This window comes from Crocuta crocuta, unplaced genomic scaffold, assembly GCF_008692635.1.
Source record: "Crocuta crocuta isolate KB4526 unplaced genomic scaffold, BGI_CrCroc_1.0 scaffold44, whole genome shotgun sequence".
In the NCBI taxonomy this organism is placed as follows: domain Eukaryota; kingdom Metazoa; phylum Chordata; class Mammalia; order Carnivora; family Hyaenidae; genus Crocuta; species Crocuta crocuta.
In genome coordinates this window covers 2,148,958-2,163,877 of record NW_027530179.1, presented here as the reverse complement: position 1 = coordinate 2,163,877, position 14,920 = coordinate 2,148,958, and the positions used below count along the sequence as shown (strand labels likewise).

Below are 14,920 nucleotides of genomic sequence, written 5' to 3'. Positions count from 1 at the left end.
TGATTTACCCTAAACACACCCCTGCTACCAGGGAAGGCCCTGCCTTATTGCTCACAGATATTCCCAGGGGACTGGCAGCCTTTGGCTTGACGTGCAAACCCAAAGATCCTATTGAAAGAGTCCTTACCCATGGAGGTGAACGTCACTTCTATGTTCTTACTGCCTCTGGCTCCATGCTCGCTGATGAACTCACACACGAAGATGACCTTCATTCCACCCAGCCTGCTTGGACACTGCATCCCATGGGCCTTGAGGGTGTATCTGCTGCAGCTGGAATCTATGTCTGTTTCAGGGTTTCCTGCAGTGACATAAGCCATCACAGCTGGGTGACTCTTCGAGTTAGGAGCAAAGAGGCCAAATCAGTGACAAGGAGTTATTATTTAAGTCAGATTTCTTCTCTTTGGAGAAGGAGAATTCTTACGGTGGTTACCACTTACAAGCAGGGTCGTGGTGAGAAAGTCACCAGACTACTCTGTGCTTCAGTTACTCCAGATAAAAAATGGGGACAAATAGTAATACCTATGCTCCAGGACTGCAGTCGGGTCAAATGAGTTAATATACAAAATCACTCAGAACAGCCCCTGGTTGGGGCCTGTCCCTAGCAAACACCATGAATCATCGATGGTCCCTGGAGTGAGAGAGAGAGAGAGAGAGGGAGAGGGAGAGAGAGAGAGAGAGCGAGCAAGAGCAAGGTGTTTGGATATGATTTCAACTGCAAGGAAAAAAGATGTCAGATTATTTAGACTATTATTATTGAAAGGAGAAAGAAACACACCTGGAGCATGTGACATTTGTCTCATCGGAGAAATATTTTATCTTAATGTGTTCCCTCTTATTAGCCTGTATGTTTCTGTGGAAACTGCAACTTCATGCTTTCTCAGGTTACCAGCTGTTTCCCCTTCAAAATACCTCCTCTTCCTGAAGCACCTGGGTGGCTCAGATGGTTAAGCGTCTGACTTCAGCTCAGGTCATGATCTCACGGTTTGTGGGTTCTAGCCCTGTGTCGGGCTCTGTGCTGATGGGTCGGAGCCTGCTTCGGATTCTGTGTCTCCTCTTTCTGCCCCTCCCCGGCTTGCAGGCTTGTTTTCTCTCTCTCTCTCTCTTTCTCTCTCTCAATTATAAATAAACATTAAAAAAAATACCTCCTCTTCCAAATTTTCCTTTCTGTTCCCAAGTTGCCATCCCCGCCCCCAACCCCACTATCTTTACTTCTTGTTAATGGCTCCCTCCCTCTTCCCATCCGTCTCCTACAGCCCTGCCTACCTCCACATCCTCATCAGGCTTCCTCAAATACTTCCAAATCTTCCAACAATCAAAGAAAGGATAAGCCTTCTGATCAGCTCTGACATAAATGCATCTTTTCCGGCCTTGGTGGGATGATCACTGATGTTTGAAATACTCTGATTAATACGTAACCAGCTTTCTCCCCCAGTCCCCAAAAGGTTTGGAACTCCAAATCGATCTCCATCTTCACCCACTTGATTGGATTAGCTCCAAGCTCAGAGGCACAGGCATCAGCCCTAAGGCTCACTTCTCCACTTGTGCTTTGAAAACCCACTTCTTCCAACTCTTTCAGGACCTCATTCCGTCCTTTGTCCCCTCCCTTGTGACTTGAATTTTCCCTCCTGTTCTTTTACATCAACCATCAGATCTATGCAAGCCTTTCCTTCCGAAAACAATCCTTCCCCAATCTGAAAGCTTCTGTAGCCACCACTGCATTTCCTTCCCCTCTTCCTACCATGGTGGGTCCACATGTACCATCTGTAGTCTTTCACTGACGACTTCCATCAGACCAATGCAATTTGCCTTCTTCCCCCTAAACTCTGCCTTAGATGTTCCTTTAAGACTAAATGTGATGTCCTCTCTCCCATATCCAATAGCTACCCAGAAGCAGCATCCCATTCTGCAGGCCACCTTCTCCGTGACTTGGCTTACTCGATTCCATAGGTCTCTCCTGCTTCTTTTCTCCTCACCTCTTCTTCTCAGTCTCCTTCCCAGGCTGCTTTCCTTCTGTCCTCTTTTCAAATAACTGTGTTCCCTCTCCCCAGGCATTCTGATAGTCACACTTTCCTTATCTTTTCTCCACTGTCTCACTGGGCAAGCTCATTCACACCCACGGCTCCTATTTTAGATTCTATATGTGGATGGTTCCTGACTCTATCTGTAAGAGAAACATTCTTGTTGGAAACTCTAGAAACAGATTCCCAAGCATTGATTTCACATCTTAGGTAACCTCCAGCTCAACACATTCAGTTAAGAATCAACCTTTCTTCTCCCTGTTCAAAACCTTCACATTTTCTGTTTCTTCTCTTGCCATTGGTGGCTCCCAGAATTAAAAGTCTTAAAGCCATATTTAATTACTTGCATTTCGTCACATTCCGCTCCCACTCAGTTGTAAAAATCTTCTGGCTTATTCCTCTGAAACATCTCAGAACTGTCTTACATACTCCAAACCATGGTCACTTGCCCAGGCCCCATTTTCTGTTATCTGCCAATTACATCCAATTATAACTGGATCTCTATTTTAAGTTATTTGCCCCTTTAATCTATTGGCTACGCTACCTTAAAATTGTTTTTCTTTTTTAAAATTATTTTAACGTTTATTTATCTTTGAGAGAGAGATAGATCACAAGTAGGGGAGGGGTAGAGAGAGAGGGAGACACAGAATCTGAAGTAGATTCCAGGCTCTCAGCTGTCAGCACAGAACTTGACACGGGGCTCGAACTCACCAACTGTGAGATCATGACCTGAGCGACAGTCAGATGCTTAACCAACTGAACCACCCAGCAGCCCCCAAAATTATTTTTCTCTAAAGTTCAGCTCTGATCAGCTGACTTCTCTCCTCTTAACCTTTAAATCTTACCATTGTGTACAAAATAAGAAAGATTCTCCTTCGGATGGTATGCGTATTTATTCAGGGTATGATATCAATCTGCCTCTATACTTTTTATCTCATTTTATACCTTTCTCTTAAAAAACACACAATGTCCTAAGCTTATAACATGCCCTATGGCTTCATGCCTAGATGGCTGTGTTCACACTGGGAACATTCTCCTTCCTTCTTCCTCCCGTTGAAGCTTAATTATCTTTCGAGGCCCAGCTCTACCATTAAACTGATGTGCTGGTCAAGGAAATTTCAGGATGGATATATAAGGAGATGTACACAAATAATTAATATACACAGTAGAGAGCTTTCATAAAAGGGAAGTAAATAAATTTCAGAGGTTGAAGGAGGGGAGTTTCTTTGGGAGACTAAGGAGGATTTCAGGGAAGTAGGGAGGTTTGCTCTAGGCCTTGAAGGACAGAAATGGTGGCTCGAGTGTTCTTGGGGGCAGCTGTAGGTGTGAATCAGTACTCCTTTGAGAATGGAGATTGTGGTGTTCCAGTAGCCTGCTTCAGGAGCTAGCTTGGTGGGGAGTGGAAGGGCCATAAGCTACGTGGACTCTGAGCCCCTAATCCCATTCATAACTCAAGTGGCTCCACTATGACCTTCTCTGCATATGGTTCTCAACCAGAGGTGATTTTCAGCTTTCAGGGGACATCTGGCATTGTTCAGAGACAGTTTTTATTGTTACAATTGGGGGAGCTACTGGTATCTAGTAAGTAGAGGCCACGGATGCTGATAAACACCCTACAATGCACAGAAGAGCGCCCTTCAGCAAAGAATTATCCTGCCTCGAATGTCACTAGTGCTGAGGTTGAGACTTCCTGCATCACACAACCCTACAAGATTTTCCTTAAAGAAAGATTCTACAGTTAAATCAGAAAACCACTGCCATAAACAAAAAGCCCGGAGGCAGCTGCTTGCTATTCAGGGGATGGGGAGGGCAGGGGGGATACCGTGTTCTGTGAGGCTGACACACATAGGTACAGAAAGAGCGGAGATAAGGCTCCAAAGAAATGGCAAACCCAGAAAACACAAGTAGGACCTCTGACTGGCAGCATTTACATTGTGTTTCATCCACTATCCTGGGCTCTGCCCTTCAGGGTCCTGCTCGGAAGGTACAGAATGCAGATAATAAGTTGGTGCTGGGTTTTCTGGAGAAGAGACGGCATGCTATTACTTAGCTTCTCAAGGCTAGCTGCTATCCACCAAAGTTTTCCCACCACACTGCGGAAGAGTGAGGCCTGGATTTTAGAGGTATCATCATGATCAGACAACAGGTCTTGGGGCAGATGCAGTGTATTCAACTCCATTTTAAATATTTACATTTATCATCTTGGTTTTTCTCCTCACAAAAGTTTGGTGAAAATGGGTAGCATTATCACTGTTTAATAGATGAAAGTGGGATCAGTGAGGTGACCCGACTTAAGAAGGCACATGACAGAGAGGGGACTGCAGCTTTTCAGGACTAGGTATTGTCTTCCTGGAGAGCATGGGTCATAAGGATTTATCCAGAACAGAAGACTTGACTCAATTTCTTTCTTTTCTTTGTATTCAATTCTCTGGGCATTCCCACAAGTAGAGGAATCACTATTTAAAACCATATTTGTTGGGGCGCATCGGTGGCTCAGTTGGTTAAGTGTCCGACTTCGGCTCAGGTCATACTCTCATGGTTTGTGGGTTTGAGCCCGGCATCGGGCTCTGTGTGGACAGCTAGCTCAGAGACTGGAGCCTGTTTCAGATTCTATGTCTCCCTCTCTCTCTGCCCCTTCCCTGGTCATACTCTGTCTCTTTCTCTCAAAAATAAATAAACATTAAAATTTTTTTTTTAAAAAAATCGGATTTTTTAAAAATGGCATCATTAGGATCACACAGAGAAAGACCGAAGAGGAGAAAGAGCAGTTGGTGAGACAAGGCATCTCTTGTTATTGTTGGGGAGACATGGAGCAGCACACAGACAGCCTCAGTTTCTCGTGTGTAAAATGAGGAACTGGACTAAAGACATGGTCCTCACTCCTCTCTGCCCAACAAAAATTCCTGCAAAATTCAAGAAAATATGCCTCTGCCTGGAGCCCAAACCCGGAGATACTGACATGATTGTTCTAGGGTTGAGCCCTGACAGCTGGTCTTTTTAATAAACACCCAGGGTGATCCCATGTGCTGAGGAATGGAGAGCATTGCCACTCTACGGAGGTCTCGCCTCAGACCTGGAAGCCAGCCTGCCTCTAGTGGCACTTCATGAAGTGACTCCAGCCTCCCTTCTTTCTCTCTTGTTTTTGCCCTGTTTGGGTGCAAAAACAAACAAAAACAAAAACAAAAACAAAACATGACCAAAGATAAAATCCATGCGGGATGGCATGCAAGCACACAAAATAATACATGCTTAAATGTTTCAGTGGGGCAATCAGGAAGAAAAGACACACGAAAGGGGACTGTGGAGTTTGAAGTTGTTCCTTCTAATGTCACCTAATGTCTGCCAGCCAAGAGAGAGCTGGCGCCCTCTTACAAAAATTCAATTGTTTTCTGAATACTCCACATGAATGTGGGCCACTGGATATGGTAGGTAGGGCCACAAAGAAGTTTATGAACTCATTTGGGAATGGCTCTCTCTTGTGGGCAAGGAGGGAATTAAGGCTCCATTTTTTTTAATGTTTATTTTTGAGAGAGAGAGAGAGAGAGACAGAGAGAGACAGAGAGTGAGTGGGGGAGGGGCAGAGAGAGAGGGAGACACAGAATCAGAACAGGCTCCAGGCTCTGAGCTGTCAGCACAGAGCCCGACACGGGGCTCGATCTCACAAACTACGAGATCATGACTGTGCCATCGAGGCCCCCCACGGCTCCATTATTTTTTATCATCACACCAAATAAGAGCTACCATGAGACTACAAAGTCTGTTGTTCATTACTTCCCCCAGCTTGTCAGTCCATTTCCATGCAGGCCAAGCTAGTACTATATACAGGCAGACTTAGATGCTGCACTAATAATAATAACTGTGAGTACCTCTACTATTACTAGCGGTAGTAGCAGTATTGATACTATCACTTCTGTGCCATTACCATTTATATCATTAGCTGCTGCCTGATGAGTTGAAAAACTCCAAAAAGCCCACTGCATTCTAAAAAGACCGCCTTCTTAATGCTAGAAATTCTACCATGCTGATGACTTCCTTTCTATCTTATCCCTCGTGTTTTGAAAATGAAATGCATCTGTTTCTGGAAATGCATTCAGTTCCATATGCTTCGGAGTGAATTATTTTGCTTGAATGTTTCCTACTGACCCTGAAAAATGGGTGCTAAAGACTTCGTGGAATTTGGAGAAAGAGAGGGAACTTCAGGGATGGTGGGGTGGAGGGAGAAGGCAAGATGCTGAGGGCAGAGGCTAAGTTCATCAGAGAAGTGACAGTACAGGTCTCCAGGTGGCCAGCCCCGTGGCAGGAAAGCCATTGTTCTGGGCCGGCTCACCAGCACTGGGTATTAGGAATGTCTGAAGAGGTGGTGGCCACAGAGAGGTCCCTGAGCATCTGCACTGCAGACTTCCTGCTTCCTCTGCCAGAGGGTAACGTTCTTCACCTCTCAGAGCTGAATGCTTATTAAGTCAGTACCAAGGGAACTTTGCAAGGTCTTTTTCCCATCTGGCAGTTCCTCCAGGTTGCCTACACCTCCCCTTCCTGAACAATCAAGGAAGTGACTAAATGTATCATGTGTCAACATTTTCAGCAGTTACCAGATGCCTTTCCCATTCTTGGGAGTATTTAAAGTAAAATACAAATGGGACAGGTGAAATGTGCTTCGCAAATAGATGTGCTCAGGAAAAGGCGCATGGAAATTCATCATCATTTTATTTTTTTTTTATGACTTAACACAGTCTGGTAGCAAAGGTTTTGTAAAATAGAGCCTTACCCCTCTGAAACCACATTTTACTTTAATGGGTTTTTTTAGTTTAGAAAGGAACACGTAAAATTGTCATTTCTTAAGGGAAGGATTGGATCTTGTTATGTGAAGTTTCTAGATAAAAAAACAATCTTCTGCTTCAGAACAAACTCTGTCAGATCAGCCTACTGCAGCATTGGCTCATCATCAGGCATGGGAAAAATAGTTTTGCCAAGGCAAACACTGGTCTTGTGAAATAAGACCTGAGGTGAGTCTTTTTCTTTCTTTCTTTTCTTTTTTCCTATTGTGACAACCTTGAATTAGTCAATGTAGACCTCAATTTCCTTATTTGCAAAGTGGAGGCAAAAAAATGCCAGCTTCAAGTGTGTGATCAAGGTTAAATACGATTAAAAGTGATAATATATTCCCCAAATTGGTTAATCATATACTGTTATACAAAACAGGGTCAGTATTGCTTTTTTAATTTGTTATTATTGTTATCATTCATCAGTGTAAACTGGAGGGTGGAGAACTTCCAGTAATACTTCAGATATAAGAGGAAGCCAAGCGGGATCAGAAATGGACATGAACAATGGAGAGACAAACAGGTCTACACAGAGAGATTAAAAAACCAGAGACACAGAATTAGGTAATACCGAAGAATGGGAATACAGAGGTGGGGACATGAGTAGGACAGACACCAGGAAAAGAGACACAGAAAAGAGAAATTTCAAGTCAGCCTCCAAAGCAAAGCCAATGCCCTCATCCTTAGCTCTTTGTTGAAGATGAAGAAGAGAGGAAGGTGGGGCAAGCTTTTCTATAGGGGGGAGATCCTATGGTTGGAAGTTATCAGGTCTTCTTTGCCAGGATCTTGTCTACAACCCAAGCATGGCATTTACATGCATGTATTTTTGGAATGTTGTTCTAGAATAGCTAAGCTGGAGCTGGCATTAAGCCTAGTACTTTTTCATAGTCTGAAGTTTGGGAAAAAACAGCCATCTGACATTTCCTCTTCTACCCGGTGCATCTCCCATTTTTACTTGGCCAAAAGGCAAAACTGTATATGCAAAAGGACATCTAACATTCTTACCTGGAATGTTTATTTTCCCCTCCTGCTTCCATTCTATCATGCTCCAATTAACATTAATCTCACTGCAGCAGTTCAAAGATACAGGATTGTTATCGCACGTCACCTTCATTTCTTCAGTTGCCAAAATTCGGATGGGTATAACATCCATTTTTTTTCTGGACTCATATTCAAAAATATCTAATGTCAGCTTGCAAATATATTCACCTGCATAGAACATACAAATGCATTTTTTATTGCCACGTGTATGTATTTCCTTAGAAGAATGATAGCCTCGTCTCGTGTGTCATGACAGTATTTCATGAAACATCATTTTCAAAAGCATCCGAGACTTGCTCTAAACAACCCTAAAGACCCATTCAGGAAGTGCAGAAGGTCAGTGCAGGTTATTTCTCACGCCAAAAGTTAATGCCTAGAGAGATGTTCTAAGGAAGCAGCAGAAATCTCAGTCTTTGCTAGTAAGAAAAAAGTGTGTGGGGATGGAAGAGGTAGAAAGGAGAGTCAGAAGACTGGATGATTTGGCCATTCTATTTCACTCAGTGGCAAAATCAGAATCAATAAAGATGGAACAGGACCCATGTGTCTGCAACCCAACTTCTCAGTCAGAGAAAAAGAGAAGCCCCCCTGTTCACATCTGAGTTTCGACAGGGTTATTAAATTCTAGAATGTCAGGTTTAAAACTTGTGCTTCTGTTGTTTTTGGGAAAGGAGAGATTACAATGGAATGCAGGAAAACTGGGCCGGGAATGATAGAGTGTGATGGTCCTGACGAGGGTGTAGTTTCACAGGTCTATACATATGCCAAGACTTGTTAAACTGTACACTTGGAGTATGTACAGCTTATTATATGTCAATTCTGTCTCAAGAAAGCTCTTTAAAATTTTTTAAAAATTAAAAACAAAAGTTGGCTTTTTATCTCCATTTCCAACTCCTAAGCCCTTGGTAAATGTAGAAATCTGTTTTTGTCTCCAAGGCTCTATTTGCTTACTCATATGCCAGGGGATTCATTTAAAAATTTTTTTTTTAATTTTTTTATTTATTTCTGAGAGAGAGAGAGAGAGAGCGCGCGAGCAGGGGAGGGTCAGAACCTGAAGCAGGCTCCAGGCTCTGAGCTGTCAGCACAGAGCCCGATGCGGGGCTTGAACCCACGAACTGTGAGATCATGACCTGAGCCGAAGTCGGCTGAGCCACCCAGGCACCCCTTAGGGGATTCGTTTTTAATTTTGAAAAGTTGAACTTGGTGACTTCTTTTCAAAGAGGGAAACACCATATACACATTCCATGGCTTGTTTCTTTGTGAACTCTTTGTTCCCATCCCCGCACCGGTTATTGGATGGAAGCCCACCTGAGTCCCCCTGAGTGACATTGTAAATGGTGAGGCGTGATATCGAGGTCATGTTGTTGAGCACAAAGGTGTGAATTGAGAATCTGCTGCCGTTCTGGATGTCGGAGTGCCTTTCAACATGGTGCCAGGACACGTTAGAGGACAAAACTTCAGTTTCACACATCAGCATTACCGTATCCCCTTCAAAAGTGATTTCTGGTACAATGGTGAACTTAGTTTCATCTGGAAACCCAAAGAAATGGTATTAAGATCCTGAAGCAAATGAATGTAATAGATGCTATCCACCAGGGGCCACCACCACATGGGTCCATGGTGCTGTCTAGAATGAGGCAACACACCCTCCTCATTCCATGCCCATATTGCTGGTGTCCGAGGCCCAAGGTCTTACCACCCGCCAGATACGAGGGACATGGCTTCCATTTTGGAGTCTGCACAATGGTAGTAATGGGAAGGGTAGTAAGAGCCCGCAATGGTAGTAATGGGAATTTCAAAGCTATTTTCAATATTTCAAATAGTCTGGTGGAACATTGCTCGTTTGCTTCTAAAAAAGCCACGGCAGCTAATTTAAGCTTCACATTTCTTTGCTACTGACTCAATAATATCGACAGTTTCCTGCTGACAACAAATACCCCACACCACTGAAAGCTCTGTCCTATGTCTCTGATGAATTACAACAGGAAAAAATAATTTCTTATAATAGTCTGTAATTAAGAATTTTTGAAGACTTAATACCCACAGGCCCTTAAGAAGGAGAGCTTTTTAGACATACAGGTCCAGATTTGAATTCTGGTTCTGTGCAACTCCCTGTGGAGCCCTAGGGAATTCACTTAGCCTCTCTGAGCTGCAGCTCCCTTGTCTGGGAGACAGGAGGTGATTTGGGGGAATGATACCTATTATTGTTTTCATAGTAAAATTCCGGAGAACCATAGCATTAAGTTATTTCACAGATAGAAATAAAACACAACGTTTGCCATTTTTGTGGGTGTGTTTTACGGTTGTCCTTTGCTCACACAACATGTAGTTTATTCCAATTCCACGTGTTGAGGGAATCAGAGCAGCTAGATAAAGAAGCTCTCTGAGACCTCTTTTCCATGGGCTTCGTGCTCAGGCCAGACCCTCTCCATATTGTAAACATGAGACCAAAACACCGTAAAATTAATTTGGGGAGCTATGATGTTTAGGTCAAAATATCAAGGTATGTAAATAATTCTTATTTCTCTTTTAGGCTCCTGAATAAAATAAGATTTTAAAATGTCACATTTAACTCTTAAGAAGCAAGGCCTTCTGTGAATATTTAATGTAGTGAATTGAATCTGAAGTCATAGAAACTTATGTTACTTACTATGTGCTCTTGAGCATATTATTTACCTTTTATCAGCTTCCATTGCCTCATCTATAACATGGAGACAATGTACCTATCTCACAAGATATACGAAGACAAAATATGTGTAACACACTGAGCTTAACACAGGAAAGATACAATAACAATGTCTCTCTTCATTATCATTGTCACCAATAATAATGATTCGTCAGACCGCCAGTAGAATGTGGTTATGTGGAATGGACCATAAATTTATTGGCAGCGATTAAAGAAAGGAGCATTCTGGTTAAGTGATCCTGCTAATTAACCAAACTTTAACTCTATTGAGGATTAATATACCACCAAATAAATGGAAATGTTATGAACATTGCCCTCTGCCCTTTGTAGTTCATAAAGATGTAAAATAAGCTCCTGACACTAACTCATTCATTCAGCTCTTTTTCTTTCTGGTTCTCTTCCTCTCCTCTGCCCCCAAATATAACTATAAGTTAAAAAAAAAAATCCAGTCACTTGACCTTTTGGATATTTATATTCTAGGTAAATACCACCAACACTATGGAAAGCAGGCTGATGTCTGAGCTCTCCCATGGAATTGCACGTGACATCAGTTTGTTTCTGGGTCTGAGTCTGTACATATCCCAGAATCATTCTGGTCTTCGAAGGTGGACGGACATGGGTATAGACCCCCTGTAGAAACGGGGTCAAGTGCCATTCACAATGGCTTCATTGCTCTTTGGAAGAATCAGCCACAAACTCCAAATGCTTTTGTAAACTGTACTGTCAGCACCATGTTTCTAGACCGACAGTCAGCCACTAATCAGGAAACCTCGTTTAAATGGCTGACTAACCTCAACACAACTGAAATTTGGAGGAAAGAGTAATCATAACCAAAGCTTACCTACGCTAGAGACTGATACTCTCCTATGCCCTCAGAAATATAAATATAGGGACTTTTTCAGGGCAAAACGTGTGGGTTGGGGGGGGTGCTGGGGATCAGGAAGGGGTGACATTGTGGCCACTTACTCCTCATCCTTTACTTTTCCAGTTTTCACCTGTGGTGTTGCCACCTTATTGCTTCCGAATTATTATTTTTCTTTTCTCCTTGCTTAAGTTGTAGCACTTTCTTACCACAGTGTATAGCTCTTTTAATATTTTGATTTTAAAAATGATCTGGCATCTAAAACACCAGTGAATATAAAGATGAGCAGTATAAATCTGTGTGAGGACAGCCTAACCCCTGCGGAGGTGTGCCCTGTCTCCCAGATGTTCCCTCAACAGACCGTTCAGAGTCCTCCCCGAACGGACACAGCGTTGTTCCGAAGAGGCATGGCATTTACTCCGAAACTACACGCCGGAATTATCTAGAACATCTGCCTGCAAATTCTTGCCTGCCGAATCTCTGCCCAGCTGGCTCTCCTTACTGTTTCCCAAGTGACAATAGGTCCACCCACCTAATAACACACCAGAACACAACTCTGTACCCCTTTGTAAAATGCAGGAGAGCATCTAAAAATCCCAGGATCTTTTACCACTGCTCTATGAGATCCAAAGCAGGGGTTCTCAAACTTGCCCAAACATCTGAATCACTTGAAGGGCTTGTTGAAACATGGATGGCCCTGGTTGGTTGGGGTGGCCCTAAGAATGTGTATTTCTAACAAGTTCCCAGGGGCTGCTGCTGCTGCTGCTCTGGGGGCCACATTTCAAGAACTTCTCTAAAATAACAGTATCAATTGTTTAATATCAGTGCATTGCATGAACATCCCAACCCCACTCTAATGTTANGCAAAGAGAGTGAGAGTAAGAGAATCCCAAGCAGGCTCCATGCTGTCAGTGCAGAGCCCAACCCGGGGCTCGATCGCATGAACCAAGAGATCATGACCTGAGCCTAAATCAAGAGTCAGCTGTTTAATCGACTGAGCCACACAGGCAACCCAGGTGATTTGGGACTTCTGATTTAATAAATAAATAAATAAATANCCAGAACTGCAGTGACATCAGCCTGGCTGGGATGCTCTGCACGGTGCCTCAGACAGGAAGCCTCTGTGCCAGGAACCAGAGAGTCTCTCTCCATGGAGGACACTGCAATGTAACTTCCTAGTTTTAAGCATAATGATAAATACCATTACTACCTCTAAATAGAATCCATGTATAGGAAAAACAAGGAGATGTCCTACTTACTGCTAGTAACTACTTGAAAGGAATTGTAATCCATTTTGTAAGTCTGATTAAGGTTCTGCATTACTTGATCATTTGCTTTGTGCATTAATGTAGGTGACGGTCTTGTAGTCTTGACCTCATATGTCACAACCACGCTTCCGGGCCTGGATGGAGACGACTCAGATCAGTAAGGCAGGAACTGACCTGGAAGAGTCTAGATCCTTATGGTTTATTTGCACGGGAAAACCAAATGGCAAGAACACCTTGGGTACTTTTTATCCTTAAAGGTTCACTCAAGTCAACCTTCTTTCAAGTTCCAGTTGAAAGCCTGAGACACACAAATGTCTGTGGACATTTGGAACAGCTGGCCAGCAATGAGCCAAGGGGACCATAGCCCCTCTTCCACAGTTGGTCATGGGTTCTCAGCCACCATGCAGAGACTGCTGTCACAGAGCCACGCTGGCCCAAGGTTACCAGATATGCTGAATGTCAAATGAGGCCAGAACCTGAGTGTTTCTGTGAACCTTCTTCCTTCTTGAAATGGGCCTCTGTTTGAAACACTGTACAAACCTGTACAGAGCTGCGTGGTGCTCAACTCCAGGGGGCGCCATTTACACAGCAGCATGCAGCTCTGCGCTTGTGGCTGGCTGGATAACTTTTCTTGAATAAAGGCATCACGGATGACATTATTTCATTTTTGTATTTTGGAACTCCCTAGTCTGTGGACTTATCTGTTTGCAAAGCTCCTGCAGGCACTGAATAAACACAGGTCTGCTCACTTTCCATTTAAGCAGGTATATCCAGGAGGAGCGAGTTTCTGTTTTCAGAATTGCCCGCCTCTCCGAGCCCTAGCAATCTAGCATTGTCTTCACCTCTACCAAACTGCTCTAAGTGATGCCCCTCTAATGGGCTTTTTCTCCTTCACTAACGTAGTGGTCTCTGTCATTGGGTAGAAATCACCCGATTACAGCTTCTTACCTGAACCCTGTCACAGTCACCAATTTGAAGCCTGGTAAAATACTGTAACCCTTCCAGAACTGGAAAACAAAGTAAGACAAGTGTCATGTATCAAGGTCCAATGAGAGATAAGTCAAAAGGTTGAAAGCAGAAGAAAAAGCACGCATTCTTTATCACCCCAGGTAAAACTTTGACCTGTGTATTTTGTTAGTGCTAACATTGGCAGATCTTTGAAGAAGTAATTCCTATCGGCCTATGTCAGGTTGGGTTCTCCAAGAAGCAAACACCAGGTTGAATGTGCAAAGAATTTTAGTTGGGGAAATGCCTCGCAAAGAAAATGGGGAGGTTTCTCTGAATTCCAAACCCTAGGAGATTCATTTTGATTCAAGTCACATTTACAAGTAAATGCAAAATATGCAAAGCACTCTGGGTGCAAAGCGCTGTGCCGAGTACCTGGATTGGTAGGATTCAAAGATTAATATGCAACTGTGTCTTTCCTCAAACGTATAGAATTGAGTGTGCAGCATGTGAGGAAGATTCTCGTGCTGTGGCAGAACTATTACATGCCAGATAATGAAAATCCGATGTCCAAGAGCTCTTCAGCCCTTCATCATGACACCCACAGAAAATGAAAATCATTTATGTGGTTTACAAGTAAAGTAGAGGCTGCTCCTGGCCTGAAGCAGGGGCATGGCTGCCCAGGGAGTTAAGGGGAGTCATTATCTCAGCTCACGTGTAATAATTTATACCATACCAACTGGGAAGCTCTATTCCAAATGAGTTCATTCAAGCAAAGCATTTAGGTTCAGATGAATTAATCCAATGTAAAGCACTTAGAATAGCGTCGGGCACTCAGTTAATACTCAGGGAATATTCTCTGTTTTTATATGAGTAAAGTTAAATCTGTTTTAAGTGAGAATGCCTCGTGACTGCTGATGTGGAATGGTTTGAAACCCTCGGTGCCAGCCTTGGGCTGGTATACTCAAAACCCGTTAGGGGTTCATCCATGCAGTGTGTGAAGACAAACAGAAATGGACCAGCAGGGGCTTCTAGACCAGGTTCGTGGGCCTCTGAATTGGAGTCAGTGAACTGATGCCACCAAATTCTACCCTGTGAAGATGGTCTACCTATAGGTCAAGGTGATGTCAAATCATGCCCTGAACACTATTTCATTTGAGCACTCCTTAATTCATCATCCCAGATGTATGGGAATAATTTTGATGTCCACATTCATAAATTCTGACAGATCCAAGCAAATTATCCTTTGTAAATACAACAGGTTCAGTTCAGCCCAAGGAGCT

General features: G+C 43.2%; 1 protein-coding gene across 7 annotated transcripts in view; it reads right to left on the bottom strand.

Annotated features, from left to right (window-relative positions):
• Positions 1-14,920, bottom strand: part of ADGRF5 (adhesion G protein-coupled receptor F5) — a 104,905-nt gene that overhangs the window by 21,572 nt on the left and 68,413 nt on the right. For all 7 annotated transcript variants that reach the window (XM_077764833.1, XM_077764829.1, XM_077764832.1 and 4 more), the window contains exons 7-11: positions 13,641-13,699; positions 12,684-12,826; positions 9,185-9,406; positions 7,844-8,047; positions 128-298 (exon numbers count right to left, since the gene is read on the bottom strand). In XM_077764833.1, coding sequence (XP_077620959.1) covers positions 128-298; positions 7,844-8,047; positions 9,185-9,406; positions 12,684-12,826; positions 13,641-13,699 — 799 coding nt within the window. The remainder of the gene's footprint in view (positions 1-127; positions 299-7,843; positions 8,048-9,184; positions 9,407-12,683; positions 12,827-13,640; positions 13,700-14,920) is intronic.